General features: G+C 45.1%; 1 protein-coding gene across 3 annotated transcripts in view; it reads right to left on the bottom strand.

The window, feature by feature from the left end:
* The window catches only part of AHCYL2 (adenosylhomocysteinase like 2), a 109,366-nt gene that overhangs the window by 31,039 nt on the left and 54,896 nt on the right, over positions 1-23,431 (bottom strand). Inside the window, exons 1-2 of one of the 3 annotated variants that reach the window (XM_056340148.1) lie at positions 13,970-14,041; positions 2,630-2,738 (exon numbers count right to left, since the gene is read on the bottom strand). In XM_056340148.1, coding sequence (XP_056196123.1) covers positions 2,630-2,738; positions 13,970-14,026 — 166 coding nt within the window. In that variant the 5' untranslated portion in view covers positions 14,027-14,041. Of the gene's footprint in view, positions 1-2,629; positions 2,739-6,655; positions 6,854-13,969; positions 14,042-23,431 lie in introns of those variants that run through there. The other 2 variants (XM_056340149.1, XM_056340147.1) reach the window with 2 other exon arrangements.

Raw genomic sequence — 23,431 nt, 5'->3', positions numbered from 1 at the left:
CACAGGAGGTTTTACCCTGTTTGCTCCCAATAGGTTATGGCACGTACCATGGCAGGCCAGGCACAAGAACAGGGACATTCTCTAAAGCTTCAACAGTGAAGATCTACTAGGACTTCAGATGGGCATCAAGTTGAGCTGTAATTGTCAGCTGCATCCACCCTGGGAAATAAAATAGGCGAGGGACTGGTCTTTGGTGCTGTGGCTGGCTGGCACAGCAGGGCTCGGCTCACATCCATCCATGCACACAACTGGACAGCATGGACAGCCCTGCGTGAGCCCATGGGCTCTGTCCTGCTTCCTTCAACAGCAGACATGCAGCTGGAAGCTGCAGGAGGGATATGACCCAAAACACCCTCATACAAGCAGATATGGGTGGACTACCTTCAGATTTGATTTTTGGCCACAGGCTTTCACTGTGCAGAATGGCAGTTGTCCATGGCCAGCAAAGTATGCAACCTAAACGCAACCATACCTCACAGCACATAATCTACCCCGAAAAAGAATTATTTCTTGTTATACAAGAGGTATCTAGCTGGGAGGGTCAGGGTAGGATGCACTTTTGAGCTCTTGTGGTCTCTGATGCTTCAAACTACCAGATACCTAGCCAGGTTCTCCTCAAATACACTGTGACCTGCCAAGCATCCAAAAAATGCATCCATATCATGGATGGGTGCATCCATGGTATAGACAGGGACTAAGTGAAAGACTGTGGTGGAGCCTCACCATGAATGATCCTTATTCCCCATGGCCCTGGCATAAAGCCAGACCTCTGCAAGGTCTGCAGACAGACCTTGGCCTCCAACCTGAATACTCATCTCAGAGCTCTTGACGGTACTCTAACATGAAGTTTGGTACACATCACCAGAAAGGCCTGATCATTTGCCTTCACAGTCAGGAGGAGCTGAGAAATAATACCTCCGCCAGTTTCAAAGACACTTACATCTCCAATCCTTGCAGCCTTGTGTTAGAAGCTGATTTATTCTGCATCTTCTTCAAGAGGCCAGGACCAGAAGGGGATCAGAAGCATTAAGACTCCTTGAGGGATGGGGAATTGGATCCAAATTCCCTTCTGTGATGGTCTCAGCTAGGACAGTACCTGCAGTATTTTCAGGTAGCAAGCAGTATTCCCTTCAAAGTGCCAAGGATCCCAGATGGACCTATCCTGAACAATTTGAGAGCATCCCCGATGACCTCTCCCTATTCCTGGAAAGCCACTATCCTCATAAACAACTCCTGAAGTGACATAAGGTCTCCAGCACAGTAACGGTACTTAATGACACACTTGGAGACAAAGAAAAGAGGACACTGGAAGGTGAGGTGTGATACCAGTCCCACATGGATGTTACTGGACTAGGGTAAATTTAGCTGAAGGTGCCACTTGGGCACGTAATGTTTTACTGAATGGGCCCGTGACGTTCCTACGTGCTGGGAAGTGCAGTTGCACTGAACTTCCTCAGCACTCTGTGGCCACTGGCAACTTATTTGTTGCCAGTCTCTAACAAACATTAGAGACTGTTTGCAAAGCACAGGGCAACTTCGCCTTCTTCACTCGAAGTCAAGGTAAGTTTTAGCAGTCATTCTCTCAAGGCTGCACTCTTTCCTGTAGGGAAAAAATGCCAGTTTCCACCAGGAGATTTGTTTTCAGGACTTTCTTGTGCTGCCTTTTTTGCATCAGTTTGAAATGTTGAATGTTTGATTTCTAAATGTCGGATGTTTGATGAATGGGGCACTCAGTGTAACTAACCTGTTTTTCATGGGACCTCCCTTTGACTGGGTTTTAAGAAACCTTCATGGACTGCTCCAGAAATTAAGTTTCAGTTGTCTCCCTTGAAAATGATGCATGTTCATAGAAAACAAAACAACCTATGCAGGTCAAAACAAAACTTTGCTGTGCCATCTTCTCAAAGGAACGAGCCTCCTACCAGGGGGACCAGAGCCTGAAGGTTTCTGGATGGTGCTGCACAACCACCAAATATTAGTCCAGACAAAGCAAGTTTCCAGAACCAATCTTTGTAAATATACCTGGTGCTTCAGAAGAGCCCTGAAATTTAAAAGAAAACAAAAAATCCCCAGTAAACCCAACCTCCCTCTCCAGTGAGTTCCTGTAAGTACAACTAGCAAGACCGAACGAGAAGTCCACTGCTTGCTTGCTAAAAATTTCATTTCACAGATTCCAGCAGGAAAGGCACAGAAGACACACGCAAAGCCTTCAAAGGTCACCACTGCTCTTGCAAAGACTCCAATTTCATGTGCAATGGGCAAGTCCAAACCTACAGTGGGATCCACATGGATTTATTCAAGAACAGGAAGGGAAGATGACATGCAAGCACGAACAGTGGAAACACTGTTTTGCTGAGCCTGGAAGGAAAAGGAAAGGGAAGGGAGGAGGAAAGCCAGTAACAACTGCACATGAGGCTTATAAGGAGAGATGAGAAGTGTTGAGAGAATCAGAGTAACTTCATTTCCTACCCAACTATACATGAAGACAAGAAAAAAAGCAACAATCCTCTGTCCATGCCTTCCCTCTGACACTACCGACCGCACATCAGATCTGGGAGTTGCTTGAGTAAAACACAGGACAAACCCTGTGGTCTGCAGAGATGCTGTACGTGCAGCTGATGGCACACACCTGAGCTGTAGCTATCTGTAGAGGACTGCGAGATGGAGCGGGAAAGCGAACGGCGGCCAATCTTCGTTGGGCGCTTGTTGAATTCTTGCTTTTGGTCAGCAAACTGGATCTGTTAAAAGGAAATTAATAGTTAAGTCAGACATAAAACCCCAACAGTCTGATAGAGAAGATTAATCCCAAGAACCCAAAGCCTTAAGCAGACACTGACACCACCTCAGTTATGCGCTGAATTGTTATTTATTATTATTCCTGTTATTTAATTTGGAACAGGGTATGCTAAATTGCCTACTTTGTTTAATTTCAGACCTTCCACCAGACGCAGCATCAACACACTTGTCCTTCAAATACCTTGAAACTCCTCTTTTAACCACACAAATTACAAAGCTGCTGTCCCCGTTACACACAAACTTATTTTCCAAAATGCTGATGATAAGGGTTATTCATTGCAAGAGAAGCCCTATTAGGGCCACCCTACATTTGCAGAGCTGATGCGGACACTGACCCTTCTCGCAACGTTTATTGCGGTGACTAGTATGAGATGCTCCCTATATGCTGTACAAAACACAAAAGGCAAAAATAAAAACACTTCGAGTAATGAATACAGCTTCCAGCTGCGCTCTATATTAAGAAACATTTCAGATTAGATACATCACTCAAGGCTGTTGTAACTGTTGGGATCATGGACGCCTGGGGAGCACAAGTATTTAAGAGTATTGCATTCAAGAGTACACAACTTTATAGAACAAATCAAGAAATGAAGGATAAGGCATGTAAATGAAGTGATGTGCAGGCTGGCAAAATGTGATTATCCAAGTTGGAGAAAGGGAACAAACTATCATTTACCAGCAGTGCCTACAATAATACCTCAGCAACGGATGTAACAGCAATATTTTGTGGCATTTTGCATCTACCTTGTTTTTTCATGGAGCTCATCTCATTGTGACAAATTGTTATGAATGACAAATAGCAACCTTCTCACCCAAGATGAAGAATCAAGCCCATTTCCATTTCAGTCATCACCAAGGAATGAAGATTTCAGACTTCCCAGGAACATCTGTGAAGCCCCAAGACCACCAGTAGGTTTGAAAGCAGCTGATCACAACCAGGCTCAGCCCTGCCCATGCTACAGCTGCAATAACTGCCCAGCCAAGAGATAAATATTTAAGTCAGCAAAGCTGATCTGCTCCAAAGCACAGAGAGGACAGAAAGGATAGGTTAAGAAGTGTCACTTTTATCTATGCACTTTTAAGGGGAAAATGAGATTTAACACTGGTACTTAAAGAAGAACATCTTTCTCCAAGCTTCATTTTACTCCTGCCCTTGGTTGAAAAGAACAGCAAGAAAGCCAGTCAGTATTTCCTTACCATAAACTCCTCAAATCCAGGTTTTCACATACACTGAACATCTGCTCTTACAGATGACTGTTAGTGATTTTACAGTAGAAACGCAATTCTTCCGTGCCCTGTTGACGTCTACCTCATGTTGAACTTGTCTTAATGCTTCCCTGCTCACATCAGCACCGACCTGCAGCTTGTGACCCCAAAAGAGCTTCACAGACATCAGATGCATTTCAGCAAACACCAAGCCTGCTCAGAGCCCAACTGCCTTACCCAAGGGACACAGCACATCTCAAACCCACACCAGCAGCTCAACATCCTTTTTAATTATCTCTATGTGGCTACTGGGCCATATGTAAGCATTCAGAAAGAAAAACCTGTTAGAAAATATTCTAACTCTCTGTGCTCATCACTTTGTAAGCCGACCACTGATGCTCCCACTATGTTCACGAGACATGATAAATCTCAGGGAAACTGGAAACACAACCTCCAATTGCAAATTTCCTTGGACTTTGCTACAAGCATAAACTGACTCAGTCTGGTACAACAGGGTTAAATATTTACATCTCCAAAATACTGAAAGCCATTAATTGAGTCTATTAACTAACCCCTTGGGCATATTTTGAGAAGTTAGTTTTGTTTAAAGAAGTCACCTAACCAGAAAGAATTTGATCCTGTTGGGAACTCAAGTTCAAGTTCAATGGTTTAAGTAACGGCACTTGACATTGCACTTGAGATGGACTGGTGATGCTACAGAGTTGGTGCTCTGCTTTTTGGGCCAGTAAGTGAAGGAAAAAGGTGATCAGCATCTCAGGTAGCTCTTTCAGAGTCCCCTGTGAACCTAAGTCCGAGCTGGCCCAGGGACAGCTAGTCCAGGCTGCTGGGGAGGAGGGAAAGAACCTGGGAGAGCATTTGCAGCAGCCCCTGGGAGCTCCTTCTTTTCTGCTAATCTCAAACCAAACAACAGAGTGACACCGGATCAGGAAACACACAGGGGAAGAAAAAAACCCATGTCAAACTCATATTACAGTCAACACTTGCATTGTGGATTAACACCTCTGATCCCGGCAGGATGGGGTCTTTGTGCACATATGCCAGTTTTTATATTCCTTTTCTATGAAGCTGTTGGCCTGAAATAACTCCCCACCCCCCTTAAAACAAATCCCTTGACAGCTGAGCAACTTCATCTAAGCATCAGGTTATTTGTGTGAAACTATGCTCTCAGCAAAGTGAGAGTCTGGAAATCTAACAAAGGGTGAATAATTTGTATTACAATTAACATTTTCCTTTCCCACATAATCTCTTCAAGGACATTCAATGCAACTATTTCCAGTGACACGGTACTATTGATAATTGCATGCAGAGCTCTTGAAGTACTTCCACATCCAAGACTGATAGGCAAGTACATGCCAAAAAGCAAAGTCATGAACCAAATTAGGCAGAACCAAAACTAGACTTTATAATAAACCCTGCCCTCAATGCCATTAAGGGTTAAACCCTTTAAAGGCTCCCACAAAACGGGTTTAGCTTTAGCTGAGCAAGCCACTGACAGCCAAGAGGTAGAAGGAAGCACCAGAAGGGGAGAACATCAGGAAGGGGCCAGGTCAAGGCTCAGGTCTACTTTTAGGTTGTGTTGACACTTCACCAATGTCTCTTAGCTTTATCCTTTGAGCAGCAGAGAGACCAGGCAAGAAAGGATGCTGGAATCTGATTTAAGACATCTATTGTATCCACCTTTATTCAGTGCTAAATTTTGTATTGTGTGGACATGCAAAGGGTACACAGATATACCCTTAAGCAAGTTCCCACAACACGTTTATTTTTGAGTTGAAATCTCAGCAACGTACACTCAATCCAGACAGAAGGAGAAAACCAGACCTTGCTTACCCAAACCAAAACTCTGGTTTAAATCCTTACCGAACGGCACAAGGTGACTGATGGCAAGATGTGTCATGTTCCAGCCTGGCTAGAAAGATGGGGCATTCAAGACGGGGATGAGAACAGTGATTTAGTATCAGGATGAACTCGCTCAGCTCATGCCAAAATGCTTCTGGAAGTAACAGCCAACTTTGCACAGACTTAACCTCAAAGTCTGTGCAGGTTTTGTGAGGCTGTGAAGCTTTTGAGAGCTGCAGCTGCTTGTATTTAGGAGTCGAACCTGCTCTGCAGCTACACAAACGTCGCTGCTTTCAACTTCCAACAGGAAAAAAACATTTCAAGCTGAAAAACCTCACCTCCAGAGGTACAAGGGGTTAATGACTTCTGAATACAGGTGCATGCTCATTACATTTCAAATGAGCTAAGTCTCACTTCGACCTGGGATTTCTACCGTGAAGAGCCACTCTACGCTGCTTCACCCAGAGAAAAAAGTTTCATCATCCGAGGTTTTCCTGGGCAATCTCCCTGCTTGCAAACCCATGGACTCCTCCATCATGGTACTCTGAAGAACAACCCCAGAGCAACATATTTGGCACAACACTTCATCATTTCAAACCTCCTGCTCCCCAGAGAAAATGAAGAGAAGTCCTCCAGAGACTGGGATTTTCTCTAAGCAGGGGGATGCAGTCAGCTCCAGAAATAAGTGACTGTGGGGGAACAGCAAGAAAAGGAGGGAAAAGGTTGGGGTAGAGAGGAACAAATGTACTTTCAAGTAGAAAAATGGTATTACGGTACTAAAGACTGCCCTCACCTGGGCTTTAATCCCTGAATCTCCATTCACGTTGTACTTCTTCTTGTTCAGCATGACGGCATCACTGACAGCCCCTCTGCACTGTCTCCCGCCAGGGCAGGGGCTGCCCCCCCGATTTATACCTCCCAGCCCTGCCGATCCCGATCCTGCCCGCTCTGGTTTCAGCTGCGAGGTGGAGGAAGAGGGAGGGAGGGAGGGAGGGAAAGGGAACCGCGTGGATTTTCAGACTCCCTTTTTCTGGCAGGAAAGGACCCCAAGACTTAATGAGGCGTCCCACCAAACAAGCCCTACTTCTGTTTTATGCTGCATTACAGTGATTGCCTGACCTCTTAGACAGTTAGCGGCAGTTTTTAACATGGCCTGGCTTGTGTGTGCATAACAATAGCTTATTTATATAACCAGAAAATTTCCCTGCTCGCTATAATTAACTTGCTAATTAGGCTCTTTTTAACTTGGGTTCTCCCCCCCACTTTCTTTTTCCCCAATGTCAGATGATTACGTTAACAGAGCCTCATTAGAAGAAAATTAACTAATGAGGAACTAAAACAATGAAGGCATTTGTTAGATGGCAAAGTGGTTTTTAATTATGCCAGTTCCTGCTCCGTCCTCCAGGTCAGCAAGTGCAGAGAGTCCGTCCTTGGAAGGGTCCAGGCCCCAACAGCCATCCCACTGTTCCCGCACTAGACCATTCCTCTTAGAATCACAGAAACACAGAATGGTTTGGGTTGGAAAGGACCTTTGAAAACCACCTAGTTCCACCGCTCCGCCAGGGGCACGGACACCTTCCACTAGACCAGGTTGCTCCAAGCCCCATCCAACCTGGGCTGGAACACTTCCAGGGATGGAGTGTCCACAACTTCTCTGGGCAACCTGTTCCAGCACCTCACCATCCTCATCTTAAAAAATTCTTCCTTATATCTAGTCTTTTCCCACCTTGCAGGTACCTACAGCAGCAGGAAAATGCTGTGGATAATCCTAGAGGGATGCTCATGCAGCAGTAGGGTTTGGGAAGTGTGATGCTTTCCTACCAGTGACCAAGCAGACCCACTCCAGGGCAATTTTTTAAATTTTTATTTAGTGGTTGGAGCTGTTATCCAAAGAGGTTTGCCCCTGACAATGTACCCAAGACAATTCCCATAGAAAGCCTCAGCATCTGCTTCCAAAGAGGGAGCTGGCAGGTGACGAGGCATCACCGATTGACTCAACACCAATTCGAACGAAATATGAAAAAAAAAGCTCCCCTCAGCTTTCTGTATTGTTATATACACCTGCTTTAGAAATAATTTACCACTGATCTGATCTAATATTGCTCCAATCTGATAAAATATTGCTCCTTAATAGTTGTCACTGTTGTCTAGTGGATGGTACAGCACAATGGGGAAAATGCTGCCAGCACTGCTTGCAAGTGCTCCTCCAAAGTGTTTCCATAGACAAGCACATGCCATGACAGCATTTTACATCTCCATAGTGGATTTCAAGGATTCCACAGAAAGAGAAAAAAATCCTGGGCTGTATGAAAGCAGCATCTGCTTTGTGAAGGGAAAAATACAGAATTCCTGACTTTAATGGATCTGTAGAATAACTAGAAAATGGAAATATGGGATATCTCCCCTATGGAAATATGTCAGGGAATACAAGACTGGGATTAGCACCATTTGCTTCAACTGATACTACAGTTAAAGCTGTATTTTCGAAGTAAGTTTTTAATTTTTAATGTTATTGATGACCCTTTTCATGCAAAATCCTAAGAGAGATGCTACTTTAGTTCACTGTAAGTAAGCTAAAAGGCTTTAAAGGGTGTATGAAGTTCACCTTGGTGGTACCACCAAAGCACAAACTACTTCTCCAGTAGGTTATCACATCAAGATACTCAAATAGCTTTTTTTTTTTGGGGGGGGGGGGGGGGGGGGCACCCTTCCCCCCCCCCCCCCCCCCCCCCCAGTGAAGACTGAGTCTGAGACACTAAAATTAAGAACCTCTGCTTTATATAAATTCTAAAAATAAAGTTATTTCCTGCCTCTCCCATCCACAGCTCAGGTGTCTTCTGCAAGTTGTATGTCAGTTGTATTCTGGCTCACTCTTCAAATAAAAACAGGGAGAAATACATTCAATCCTAGTAAAATGCAAGTTGTCACTACAATTTAATAAACCATTCATTATTAAAATCAGTTTTTTCATCATGGCTGGAGCCCCACCTTACTGCAGCCTCCCTCCGTGTTAGTTTAGCCATGCCATGTGCTTGGAATACCTTCTACTCTTTTAAAAACTGCTAAATGAAACCTTAAAATACTGTAACAGCGACAAAAACCACCACACACACCCCTTGTGCAATGTGCAAGAGGAAGCACCCTTGTAAATTCTCTCAACTTTCAAATTTTGTGAGCACAGCATTTTTGTAGTGCTAGCGTCTCAGATTTATTCCTAGCCATGGGTATTTATTTTTTTAAAGGAACAAAGGGAGAAAACAATAGTTTTCTGTGTGATTAAGTCGCACAAGCTCTCTGACCTTGCCAACAGCTTTCAAATCCACCTGCAACAAACTTGGGAAATAAAGAGCAAGTTATGGAGCTAATTAAAATCCATCTATTCGCATATGAAACAGCAGGTCAAGTTTGCGGTCTTCAAGAGCTGCCATTACTTGGTTATTCATGTGACAAACTGCCTGGAAGGTCTCTTCTCAGTGGAGAAACTTCTCATGCATCTATGATGCCAAGTGATGAAATTAATTTAATTTTTTTTTTTAATGAAGAAGGGTAAAGATGGCGACATAATTTTGCAGCTGTGACTAAAAGAGAGGGGACCAACAGTACTATTCTGATATTCCACCAGAGCTCAGGGCTTGCAGCTCCCAGACCCAACCTCCTCCTCCTGCCCTCTCATCCCTATTCATGAAGGAAAAGCCGGTTTCCTCCAGCACTCGACCTGCCAAGCCAGATATTTCATCTCCTGCTCCACTTTCCCCCATGAAACCGGAGATGTGTACGGCGACACCAGGTGTTGGCATCTGAAAGGCAACTGAGAAGAGACCTGCTCCCCTTCCGCCGTATCAGCAATGCCTTCCCCTCTCCACGCTTGAAATGATCTGCACCCCTCAGCTTCAACAATTCAGGCAGCTTCTATTCTCCTGATCCACCTTCTGAGCCTAGATCATATCACTTCCAGAAAGGGACTGTTCAAACCCATTTATTCCATAGTTTCACATGCCTTAAATTAATATGTAATCCTGACAATGCTGCTCACTGAGCCAAAACTTTAACTGGAGCTCAAAGCCTTTAAGATTCCAGGTCTCCAGCCAAAAGGTCACACAGAGACCAACACCAGGATTAACACAGCCATTTAACCCTTTGGCATCTCTCTTCTGAAAAAAACAGCTTGAGAATGTGCAGGTTAAGGTTGATTTTGCCCACAGGACTTGGAACAGAAAGTATGGGAACGAAGAGTCACCCACCTGGGCCAAAGTGGTTTCCAAGCATGTTAGAAACTCAAACCGTTGATTCAGGAAGACCTCACACCAGTGGTGCACCTGCCGTGCTCTGCCAGCTCTCAGCTCAGTGTATTTCTAACTCATGTTCAGCATTGGGCTGAGTTTGTGTACAGTGCAAACATTAGACTGCAGCCCCAAACACCCCAATTTACTATGTTTTATTAGGACTGAGACCAGTTTCCGTCCTCTGACCTCCAAGACAACTGTTAATGAGGACAGCCCATGTCTATCAAGACATTGCTCTCACTCTAGTGGCTGAAACCCACTCTCAGGTTACCTCTTTTGAAAAAAAAAATCCTTCATGGCCCACAGCACTAAAGCTGCAGGTGGAAAACCTGGAGATAGAACTAGAAGCAGCTCTTCCAACATTTTAGTGCTTACTGACATAGAGCATACTTCCATGGTAGCAAACAGCAGCACCTACATCCAATGCATGGCAAGAATGAGTGTGGCCATCCCTGCTACTGTAACTGGTGGGAGCAGAAAGGAGGTATCTTTGAAAAAAAGAAAATAATAAACACCTAAACCAGGCAGCTCCACTGGGGATGATGAGAAGGACAAGGAAGAGAGAAATTTTCTCCCCCAGCTGTAGAACAGATCCCTCAGTCCACCCCGGCTCTGTTGGTCACAATCCCGTGACAAGGCAGGCAAAAGAGGAAACAGTTATTTCTGTATCACTTCAACTTGCAGCAAAGGGGCAACTTAATTTTACAATTTAAAAAAATGTAGCATCTCAAAAGTCAGAGATGGAAAACACTACTGAGTCATCACGAGCCAGTGCATCATCTCTAGCAGTAAGTGCATTTGTACTCGGCCAGCATCCATTGTTCGTACAGCTCCTTCATGTGTGTGATGCCACAGCACAACCCAGGAGCATTTACACCATTACAGTGAGAGCCTCTCCTGTTAATTCCCTAAAGACTAGAGAATCTTTACGTCATTCAGCAGTGGGCCCACATTTTCCCTAGTTACCCTTTTCCTACTGATGTACTTGAAGAAGCCCTTCTTATTGCCCTTCACATCCCTCACCAGGTTTAATTCCAACTGGACCTTACCTTCCTCACTGCCTCCCTGCATGCTCTGACAACAGCCCTATATTCCTCCTACATGGTCTGCCCCCTTTCCCGCATCACGTTAACTTCCTTCTTCTGTCTGAGGTTTGCCAGAAGCTCCTTGCTCATCCATGAAGGCCTCGTGCCCACTTTGCTTGATTTCTTACTCATCAATATCTACAAACATCTTAAGGACGAGTGCCAAGAGGACGGGGCCAGGCTCTTTTCAGGGGTGCCCAGTGACACGACAAGGGGCAACGGGCACAAACTGCAGCACAGGGAGCTCCACCTGAATATGAGGGAGAACTTCTTTACTGTGAGGGTGACAGAGCATGGGACCAGGCTGCCCAGCGAGGCTGTGGGGTCTCCTTCTCTGCAGACATCCAAGACCCACCTGGATGTGACTGTGCAGCCTGCTCTGGGAGAACCTGCTTTAGCAGGGGCTGGACTAGGTGATCTCCAGAGGTCCCTTCCAACCTCAACCATTCTGTGACTGTGTGATTCCTATTAAAGACTATGCCAATAGAGATTAACTAAACTCTCGATTATACATCACTCAATTATACAACCTGAAATTGCTGAAGCCTTCACAAACAAGACACGAAGTCAAACAGCACTTCTGCCTCACGCACTCACTGGCTGCAGAATTTCAGGAAACAGAAAATTCAGAATTTCCCCTTCTTCTGATCCCATCCTCGTAGGGATGACAAACTCATGTGTCTCACAACTGTACACAGAAGTTTTTCCCAGACTACTGTGGGTACATAGGTGCTCAGTGTCAATATTAAATCCAAGTTGCAGATTTCAAAAACTGAGGTTTTTACCCAGTAAGGGAAGTACTGTGATCCTTAATTTGGCTCGCAGCAGAATAAATAACTTCAGTTTGTGTTGTTGCTCAGGTCTGCAAACCCCCAAATCTCCATCACAGCTCAGGTGCAGTTCTGCAAAACCAAAATCGACCTGCCGCAGATCTCCTCCCAACAATCAAGAGCCACAGGATTATGGGAGAATTTGTATTTTAACTTTCTCTTCTGAGAAGTAACGCAGAAGGGTTTATTATTATTATTCCCTAATAATACCTTTTTCCAATACTTGGTTATTTGGTTAATAATAAGAGGCACACTGTAGTAAACAAAAGACCCTGGTAAGAACATTAAGACATAAAAGACTGTTTGAAATAATGACCTTAAAAATAATGAGCATTTTAAAGCTTAGACTAATTAAGTCTTGAAATGTGGCTGTTCACCCCCACACTGTCCTGAGAAACCACATAAAATGCAAATCAGTCAAGTTAAAATCCTGATTAAAAACTTTGCTAGAGGACATAGCCCCAAGCCCTTTGTAGATGGAGTCTGATGCCACAGCAGCTTTAAATCATCTATAAAATCATACATCCATGCTGCAAAAGGAAATTGCTATGGCCATAAGAAAAAAAGGTCTACTTAAATAAAGTTTCTGTCATCTAGTCTAGATCCTAGCAGTACCAAATTCATAAAGGAGAAAATTACAGAGGGGGACAGATCCATAAGGAGAGATCTGCTGCTTGTTTTTAAGTAGAACTCCACACTTCTACAGTTGTAACAAAAAAAATCCACATTTGAAATAATAAACAAAAGTTGTGCATTATGCAAAACTTATCACTGCTAACCCTTAAATACAAAATGAATTTCCTCACTGTTGATACGACACAACTGGGGTGAAGCCTGAAGGAACTGCAGTCTATAAAAAGTAAGTGAGAAGCAGCAAGATAAACTGCAATTTCACAAAAACAAAATCCAGAAAGACTAAGAAAGTGACAGTAGGGAGTACACAAAGCTGGATATTAAAGGGGGATAACGAAATTTGAATCAAATCACCATGCATGGACTCTATTTGTAGATAAAGATCAAAGCAGCAAGACTACCTTATAAGAGCACAAGAATATCAACTTTTTATTATAGTGATCTAAGTATTTTTAGAAGAACTACCAAGAGGGATGACTCCAAAAATAGAAATGGAAGACATGAGCAGAAACCTAGGAAGAGGTAACAAATACTGACACAGAATTTCAGTGCTTCTGAAGTCATGAATATTTCTGGACCACAAGATACTGCACAGACCCTCAGGGGACATGGGAAGCCAACCTCCAGACACGCAACCTTCTGTCTTCCAAGCACTGCCTGCTTTTTGGAGCAATGTCATTATATTTTCAGCTGCTTTGGGAATTCTTTCCACCAGGAAGCAAAGCAAAGCGAAGTCTATTTTAATATTTGCTGGTATTTATTCTAACCTCTTTAACCACCAAAATGAAGCGGAGCAGCATGCAATGCCCTGAAAGGTGTCTTAAGTTTTAGAGGTTTTATTCCAACAACAGAATCTAAATTGATGATACAAATTAAAGTAGCTGAAAAGACAGTATCTGCAGTGCTGATCCTGATGAAATTCCAAGTCTCCTGGAACACACCGCAGTTTCTCACACTCCTCCTCACTGCTGGTCCCAAACTGCTACAAAAATTAGTTCTTAATATAACAAATCTGCAAGATGGGGTGGCCCATGGGGGGCCATTCCCTCCGTCACTTGGCCATTTTCAGTTAGGCAGCTCGCGCCAAAGAATGATGCTGCGTTGGCAGGGGAGGATGTCTAGCAGTCCTCATTAATATCGGACTTTTAATGACCCTCGTTCCAGCTAAATGGCATCACATCCCAACATGGAGCAGCGAGATGTGAAGCTCCCTCCAGAAATTAAGCAGCAATCAGCTGGCTAGGTGCTGACTAAAACAACAAGCTAAATAACTCACCATCCACTCGGGCACATGGAAAGCAGAGGTGCTGGCATTGCTGTCCCACTTCTCCATAGGTGAAACTCTCCTCACTTACATTTGTTTGGCAGAGGGGATGCAGAGGGATGGCAGCGGGATGCACCAGTCCAGCAGCCAAGCCCCCTTGCTCTTGAGCTGCTTGCTGGGTACTTTGGTGGACAGATGTTCTCCCCAGTGAGGTCTTCGTTATGAACCAGCCTCATTAGCCAAGTATTCAGGGGCGAGACAGGCAGCTTGGTTCCTCATTTCTGTTCAAAATCCCGCACCGGGTGAAGCGCTCAGATCCAGCCCATTTTTGCAGCCGTGATTTCACACCAACCCCAGCTCTGCTCAATGTTAGAGCCGAGAGCTAATGAGAGCAACCTCACTGTGGCATGGAGACATTCATCCATCGCCTGCCTATGCCCCTAGCCTCGGGTCACCAGAATGCCAATACCCTGATCAATACAACAGCAAGGTCAAACAGGCACACCTATATTTAGAGCTATAGGTCTCCTGCAACAAGGACTGTACTTCGCACTATCAAAAGTTCATGCAACTTCAAACAAACAGCACACAGACACCTCTCACGCTGAACGGTTTTCAGCTTCAAACTCAATATAGTTAGAAACGACCTTCATAATCCCGTGGCTGCACACTGAACCAGATAAATATGTTTAAATGATTTGCACTTAGCCCTATCTCAGGGAAAAGCAGGGATGGAGCAGGCTGGCGGGGCTGCAGCTCCCTCTGCTGAGCATGCTCAGCCCATGCTCTGCAGAAGGCAAAGAGGACAATAGAAGATTTTGTAGGCAGAGCAATTGCAAAAGGATCTTCTGCTCCTGCAAAGGCACATTTCCACAGCCAGTGGCTCCACAATGGCCTGGACTGCAATACAAACAAAATTTTGCCACTTTGCAGTGCTGAAGAGTCGAGCTGAGGGTTCAACTTAACTGAAACCTCTCTGGTTCACTCAAAATAATGAAGGATTCCGCCCTCAGGAATTAATGAGCCATCTGTAACCATTTTCTGAGCCCACTCTGGTATTTTACCAGTATGTTTCCACCCGCGAAGTGAACAGGGTGAAGCGAAGGTGGAGCTGGCACCATCTCACTGGAGATGCACATGGAAATCCCCCTTCTCTGCCAGAAAGGTCCAGCAGCCCATTGGCCTGCACAAACATTTCCTTGTTTTACTTTTCTTCACATAAAGCATTTCATTTGGGGCAATAGTTGACACAATCCTCCCTTCACCAACTTCCTCCTGTTCCAGCAGCCAGGCAAAGAACTTGGCTTGTGAGCTATGGGCTTTGTGAGCCACCAGCTTGCACACGACCAGCACGCATATCCCACTGGGCTGCCAGCACACCTAGATGGATAGAAGAAGTTGCCAGGTTCCCTTCCTTGTTCTGCTCTTTCATCAGGTGAACAATTTAAATGCCAGAAAGTTTGACGTTTGCTATTTCTGGCTAAGACAGGGTGGCACGAGGCTACAGGTGAAAACAAGCCAAAGACATGTAACTCAAATCTTCTGGACAAACACTACGCACAGCCCAAGTCGAGTAGATATATTTTGCTGCGTCACCACCTAAGGCCGTTAGCAGTAACCGGGAAAAATTGTTATTTTGGGGTGATATTTTCACACTGTTGGGAAGCTCGCCCTTCCAGATTGAAAGAAGCTTCTGTTCAGTGCTGCCTTCAACCCTTCAGGCCCTTCAGGCCATTATATTCCTATCTCCAAGCAACATTAAGCCAGAAAAAAACCTCTTTATCTATTCACTCCCCTGAACAGCATTTCAGCCAACTGTGGCTACTGGTCACATCCCCTCCTGCAGCAGGAGGGACAGCAGTGCCCAGCGATCCCTCATCAGGTGGACATCTCAGACACTCCCACCAGACCCACCACACCACCAGGCACCAGACATACAGGCTTTGCACACCAAGCATATTCCCATACAGCCAGCTAAGTGCTTCCTAGAGCACTAGCTGTCCCTGCACAGCAGGCATCCCAGCCCGAGCACAAAGCATTTCCCAGGCTGCTCCACTACCTTCGTGGCTTGAAAGCAAACCCCACAGCAACATCCATGTAATAATGATGCCTTCCCCAACTTCTTTATAAGGTTCACCATCAGATGCCGTCTACCTACTCTTACAGTGGAGGTCGCTCCTTAAAACAGCTGCTGCCACCACCAGCACCAGTCATCTTCAGAGCCTGCTGTGCAACACAGTCATGGGCAGCCTTATCTCAGATGTCCCCTGTAGCGACAGAGGGAATGTTTTTAAACTAAAACAGGGTGTATTCAGAATGGATATAAGAAATTTTTTACACTGAAGGTGGTGAGGCACTGGCACAGGTTGCCCAGAGAAGCTGTGGCTGCCCCATCCCTGGAAGCGTTCAAGGCCAGGTTGGATGGGGCTTGGAGCAACCTGGTCTAGTGGGAGGTGTCCCTGTCCCTGGCAGGTGGGCTGGACTACATGGCCTTGAAAGGTCCCTTCCAACCAAAACCATTTGATGATTCTATAATAAACAGGGGCTCCTACTGCTGTAAAATTAACCTCAAAACCATCTCATACCCCGCTGGTGTCACAGGTGAGCCAGTTTCAGTCTTGCTGTTAAACACAGGGAGGGTGGGTCATTTGAAAGACAGAACCAACTATAGTTATATATATATGTGTGTGTGTATATATATATATACACACACAGAATATGGCTTAAAAAGGAGAGGCAACACAAAACCTTGCCAAAAATACTGCACCAGCACAGCAGCCTGCAAAAAACCCCATGCAGCCTGGCTGCTGTAGAACAAAGGGACAAATAGTTTAGCCTGTTTGAGTCATGTTTTTCCAAACTAATGTAAGAACCAACCAGGATTCGCAGTTTCAGAGTTCCCAGGTGAAAGGCACAGCAGAAGCTCAGTCTTGTTGATTACCCACATCTTTGGCATAAGCCATAACACCTACTGCCTTACTGACACCACAGATCATGGTAACTTCCCAGTTACTGCTTCAACATATCTTTCAGCCTTCAAAATACTTAAGAAACACTGACAATTAACCCTCCCTTTCAATAAATTAGCAACAGCACAGATTGGAAAAGAAATTGTAACGTCAGCTAATATTTAGAATTTGTTGTATATGCTGGCAAGTCCTGCACAGACATTAGTAAGCAAACAACAAAGTGGAGTGAATACAACTCGCCCAGAAGGTTGTGACTGGTGGCATGAAGTCTGGCTGGAGGCCAGTCACCAGCAGCATACCCTGGAGTCCATACTCGTGCCAGGACTGTTGCACATCTTCATTGATGAGCTGGGTGATGAGGCAGAGCAGGAGTCTGATCCACCTGGAAAGCACGGAGAAATGCGCAGAGAGGATTCTCATGAAGTTCAACCAAGGGAAATGCCAACTCCTGTCACTGGGGAGGGACAGCTCCATGTGGTGGGTTAACCCTGGCTGGATGCTACGTATCCACCAAAGCCACTCTGTTACTCCCCTCCTCAGCTGGGCAGGGGAGAAAAAACAGAATGAAAGGCCCGTGGGTAGAGATAAGGATAGGGAGATCACTCACCAATTACTGTCACAGACAGACTTGACTTGGGGAAAAATTTAATTTATTGCCAATCAAATCAGTGTTAGGGTAATGAGAAATAAAAGCTAAATCTTAAAACACTTAACCCCCACCCCTCCCTTCTTCCCAGGCTCAACTTTGCGCCCGATTTCTTCTACCTCCTCCTGGGGACAGGGAATGAGGGTTGTGGTCAGCCCATCACACATTGTCTCTGCTGCTCCTTCCTCCTCACACTCTTCCCCTGCTCCGGCGTGGGGTCCCTCCCACGGGAGACAGGCCTCCATGAACTCCTCCAGCGTGAGTCCCTCCCACAGGGTACAGTCCTTAAGGCCCAGGCTGCGCCAGTGCTGGTCCCCGTGGGGGCACAAGCCCCACCAGCAACCCTGCCCCAGCCGGGGCTCCTCTCTCCATGGGACCACAGGTCCTGCCAGGAGCCTGCTCCAGCATGGGCTGCCCACAGGGTCACAGCCTCCTTTGGGCATCCCCCTGCCCCAGCACGGGGTCCCCCATGGGCTCCAGGTGGGGATCTGCTCCTCCATGGACCTCCAAGGGCTGAGGGCACAGCCTGCCTCACCATGGGCTTCACCATGGGCTGCCGGGGAATCTCTGCTCTGGTGCCCGGAGCCCCTCCTGCGCTGACCGGGGGGCTGCAGGGATGTTGCTCTCACATAGTATCACTCCTCTCTTCCGCTGCAGTAGCACAGTTTTCTTTTTCCCCTTCTTAAATACATTATCCCAGAGGCACCACCACTGCCACTGATGAGCTCAGCCTTGGCCAGCAGTGGGTCCATCTGGGAGCCGGCTGGCATTGGCTCCATCAGACATGGGGGAAGCTTCTAGCAGCTTCTCACAGAAACCACCCCAGCAGTGCCCTGCTACCAAAACCTTGCCACACAAACCCCATACACGCCACACACCAGTACATCCTGGAGGCCAACCAGGCTGGAAAGGAGCTCTGCAGAGAAGGCATTGGGTGTCCTGTGGACCATGAGTAGCAATATGCCCTCAAGGCAAAGGTGGCCACCAGTGCACTAGGCTATGTTGGGCAGAGCATTGCCTGCAAGAGAGGGAGGTGGTCCTGCCCCTCTGCCCATCACTGATGTGCAGGGTCCAGTACGGGGCTTCCCAGGACAAGAGAGACAGAAACACCCTGGAGTGAGCCCAGCACAGGACCACGGTGATGGTTAAGGGACTGGAGCATTGGTCACATGAGGAGAGGCCAACAGTTGGGACTGCTCAGCCTGGGGAAAAGATGGCTTAGCTCAAGAGGCCTTTAGCAGGGTGAAAACACCTGATGGGAGGGAATGAACAAGAGGGAACCAGGGTCTTTCTCAGTGGTGACCACTGAATGGACAAGAGGCACCAAGCACAAACTAAGATACAAGAAATTCCATTTAAACACAAAAAAACCTTCTTCACTGAGAAGGCGACCCTGCTCTGGCACAGGCTGTCCAGAGAGGTTATGGAGGCTCCATCCTTGGAGATATCCAACACCTGACTGGATGGGGTCCTGGGTAAACAGCTCTAGGTGGCCCAGCACATGGTGGGCTGGACTTGATGATCTCCTTCCAGCCTCAATCACTCTTTGAGGTTTGATCCAACTCTGCTTACTAACAAAAGGTTCAGCTATATTAAACACCCAGTTGTTGCATTTTTCATTGAAAATGCATGCAAAGCAAACCTTTAAAGTTTTGGACAGTATCTTGGATCACCAATTTCAATAACATATTTGTCTGCAAAGAACAAGTCTTGTGTTCCCATCACTTCTCACGCTGGGCCCTACAACCTTATTTTAGCAAAAGAAACCTAGAAAATGTGGGTAAAGTATTTTTGCCTGCCACTATTTAAGTTCTGTTTAAGTTTTAGATTAAATGAAGTTCTAGCTCAGAATGAGCAAGTAAGGATTTGTTTTCTCCTTCTCTAACATGATCCCTTCATATGAGAGGTGAAGACACAGTGAAAACACATTGAAACAAAATCTGTCACATGCTACCCAACATTTAGCTGCCTGTGGATGGTGGTTTCTAACATCCATGACTCAAATCAATGTTTATTATTATAAAACACAGGACACCAGTACTGAGCTGCTCAGAAAGGTGCACTGTGCTAAGTACGCGGCTCCAGGAAAACTGCAAACAACTAGAAAAAGCTTTTTAAAACTTACTTCAGAGGGCAGATGAAATGGCCACCAGGCCAAATGAAGCAAGGACACTCTTATGCTTAGTAATGTGTTTCACAGCAGAGAAAAGTACTGATTCAAACCTCAGTGAATGTACAACTTTCAGTTACTGAAAGCTAAATGGGACTAAAGACCAGAGAACAAGCATTAGCAATTATTGCTCAAATATGCAGAAGTGCATGGATTGCCATTTCTGTTGAAAAGCTGGGTACAATTTAATGACTTGCTTAAGAGTTGTTGCAGCAGAAGCATGAAAACAAGCTGGCCTTCAAAAGTAACGCCGTGCTGTCGGAAGAGCAAGGTAATGAGAAATTAATGCAAGGCGACAGACTGCAAAAGCCCTGCGCAGACACTAGGGGGAGCAAGAGCCTGCAGAAAAGATCCCAGGTTAAGCCTTGACCTATCAAGAAAAATGGTAGAAAACTGAGTGGCTTGAGGACCATCCAGCTTTATGGTCAGGTTTTGTCGAAACTTATTCCAATCTGCAAGCGTGATCAGCTGCTCAGGAAATTAATGCAGACTGGCAAGAGATTAATAGTCTTTACCTATGTAAAAGGTGAGATAAGGAGTCCCTGTGTGATGTCCTGGTGTCCCTGAGCTGAACTAACACACACACAGAGGTCCCTGTCAATGGCTTTCGGCACGGCTCATCTGGGATATGGCTACAGGCTGGGCACATCCCCTTCCCTCGCTGCTCCAGCAAAAGTATTTGCTATCAGGTAGACTTAAACCCCACTAACTTCTGCTGAAACTGTTCTCAAAATCAAATTCTCTTCAATCCCAAATGCACCCTTCGCCCCATCGCAGTATAACCCAACCAACTGGGAGACACCAGCGCAGCAGCACCTGGCAAACACTGGGCTGCCTCTGTTCTCCCATTCCTGGCTTTCAAAGAGATGTTTTCCCAAGTGAGCTATAAATTTTTCCACTTTAAGCCTTTCTGCCAAGTCAACATCAGAATGGTCTTTATAGGAGTTATATCGTTTCTGCAGAACTTTTTCAGTTTTATATAGTATAGTTTACCGTGATTATTACTGCAGCCCAGACTGTTAAGACCACAGACTGACCCTTTTGCAACACAGAGGTGCCAAGCTCTTCAAAGACTTGAGCAGCAGTTTCTCAAACATTTTTTCAGTCGTCCTTGCAGCTGTGCAGGTGCAGTGCACGAGGGAATGGTTCCAGCTCAGGACAACAATATGAAGAAAGACTGAGAGCTGGGGTCGTTCAGCCTGGAGGAGAGAAGGCTCCGGGGAGACCTTACAGCGGCCTTCCAGTACCTAAAGGGGCTGACAGGAAAGCTGCAGAGGGACTTCTTACAGGGGCCTGTAGTGATAGGACAAGGGGGAATGGCTTTAAACTAAATAGAAGGTAGATTTAGATGCAATATTGGGAAGAAATTCTTTACTGTGGGGGTGGTGAGGCGCTGGCACAGGCTGCCCAGAGAAGCTGTGGCTGCCCCATCCCTGGAAGTGTTCCAGGCCAGGTTGGATGGGGCTTGGAGCAACCTGGTCTAGTGGAAGGTGTCCCTGCCCCTGGCAGGGGGTTGGAACTACATGGTCTTTAACCCAACCGAAACCATTCTGTGATCCTGTTCTATGATTCTATAATCTACATGTACTGAATCCACTGGAACGCTCCTACAGGTCAAGACAATGATTATTTTTTTTTATAAGATGATGACATACTATAAAGAATAATTTCTATTTCAGTATGCTTAGATTTCCTCTTTTATTAAATCTTTAATCTTGTTAACAGCATGCATTTGGAAATTATTTTTAAGTTTATCCATCTAGGGAAATATTTTTGGAGCTGAAGCTCTGAACTGGAGCTTACATTCACGGGCAGCCCCACCAACCTGTCTCATCCTGTTACACAGTCCCTGCCATTTCCCCAACTACCTCTTCTCCGCACAAAAGCAACAGCATCTTTCTCTCCCTCAGGAAACAGGCTGAGGGAATGGATGTGCTCAAGGTATTATCAACAGACATGAGACGCTTGGGAACTTCTGAGATGCTGGCAAAAATCTCAAAAGGAAAAATAACTCAATATAAAATTTCCAATGCAGAAAATAGTTAGGACCGAGAACTCACTCAGACTGGACTGAAGCAAAATGAAGAGTTCTCCTAGAGAAATACACCTCCAGAAAAAAAAAAAATCCTAAAACTGCAGAGCCTGCCCTCCCAGCAAGGGTATTAAACCTAGAACCACCAGAATTGTTCAGGAATGCAGCCGATCATCTCCTTGGGGATATGAATATTAACCAGGAGATGAGCCCGGCTGGAGGAGCTGAACAGTCCCTGCTCATTAACTGGAAAGGAAGAACTCAAAGGTCAGTTTCCAATACGGGTGTGCATATGAATCTTCACTAAATATTGGGGTTTTTCACTGTTCTTTGTATTGTGATCTTAGATGGGTTTATAGCAATTAAACCATCTCATCCACATTCAGTACTATGACCAGGGGTCAGATATTCAAAAGTCTAGACTGCAAATTCTACATCACTTTGAACAGTGGACAAAAAACCCTGAACAATAAATTTCTGTTAAAATTAAATTTGGAGAAGAGGCACAAAGAGAAGCAGGACAGGAGAGTGAGAAAGGCAACACCACTGCAAGTTAGCGCCTGCTTTAATTGACCAAGCACTCCTTTGATATAAGATTAAGCCATACTGAATCCACCCCACCAAAACCTTGGTCATAAGAAAAATCCTACAAGAAAAAAAAAAAAGGAAAAGAAAGACACACAAAAAAATAAAAGCGCTATTATGTCCATTCACTTGCAAGTCTAAACCAGTATTTTATAGACACCACCCCAGACAGACTGACCAGTTCTTTCAAAATATGCCAAATAATTTCTGCTATCTAAATGTTCTATCCAGCGGATGTCAGCTGAATCATTTTGTTTGCCACCAGCCTCCTACTCTGTTACACGCAAACATTTGGACTTCAGTTCTCCTCCATTAAAAACACGGATGAAATCTGCAGCAAGGGTCACATCTGCTCTACTCCTGACTACCGCGATGCACTCTGCATTGGGACTATTTTATAGGACAGATTATTTATAAGCTTCAGATACAACCAAAATATCATGCCTTTAGCAGCAACCATTATATATATAATATATATAGCAGTAACCATTGTATATAGTCTGTGTGCATGTGTGTATATATATATATATATAAATATATTAAAAATAACCATTTAATACCAGTACTGTGTAATCTCTCATGCTCCTACTTGCTTCTAAGGGCAGGTTTAGGCAAACTAAAAAGGCTTGGGTTTGCTTTTTAAAGCATGGTACCCATTATTTTATACTCGAAGTCAGGCTCTTTGGTAATTAGCTGTACATCTGATTTCTTTCACAGCCTCTTGTCTTTCAGAGTTCAATGGCCTTCAGAGACCAATCTACAGTTTATTTGTGGAGACAGAAGTCTGATTACCAACCTGTCAAAACACAGATCCTTTTAAGAGCCAAACAAAGGCTTAGTGGAGCCACCCGTATGACCAACTTACCCAAGTTTTTTACTGTAATCTCTTAGGCACTCAGCGGCATGACACTAATGGTTATTCAATCAATACGTTTGCAGTATACAGGTTTTTTAATTTAGTAGGGATGCACGCCACTTCTAGTTCTGCCCATCGTGAGAATGACTTCATGAAACCAGGACATCAAATTTGGTATTTTGCCACAGACACAAATGAAAATTAGTTGGAAAGCTT

Source organism: Falco biarmicus, chromosome 5 (genome assembly GCF_023638135.1).
Source record: "Falco biarmicus isolate bFalBia1 chromosome 5, bFalBia1.pri, whole genome shotgun sequence".
Classification (NCBI taxonomy): Eukaryota; Metazoa; Chordata; class Aves; order Falconiformes; family Falconidae; genus Falco; species Falco biarmicus.
Note: the sequence above shows the minus strand (reverse complement) of the source record. Positions and strands in the feature narration are given on the sequence as shown.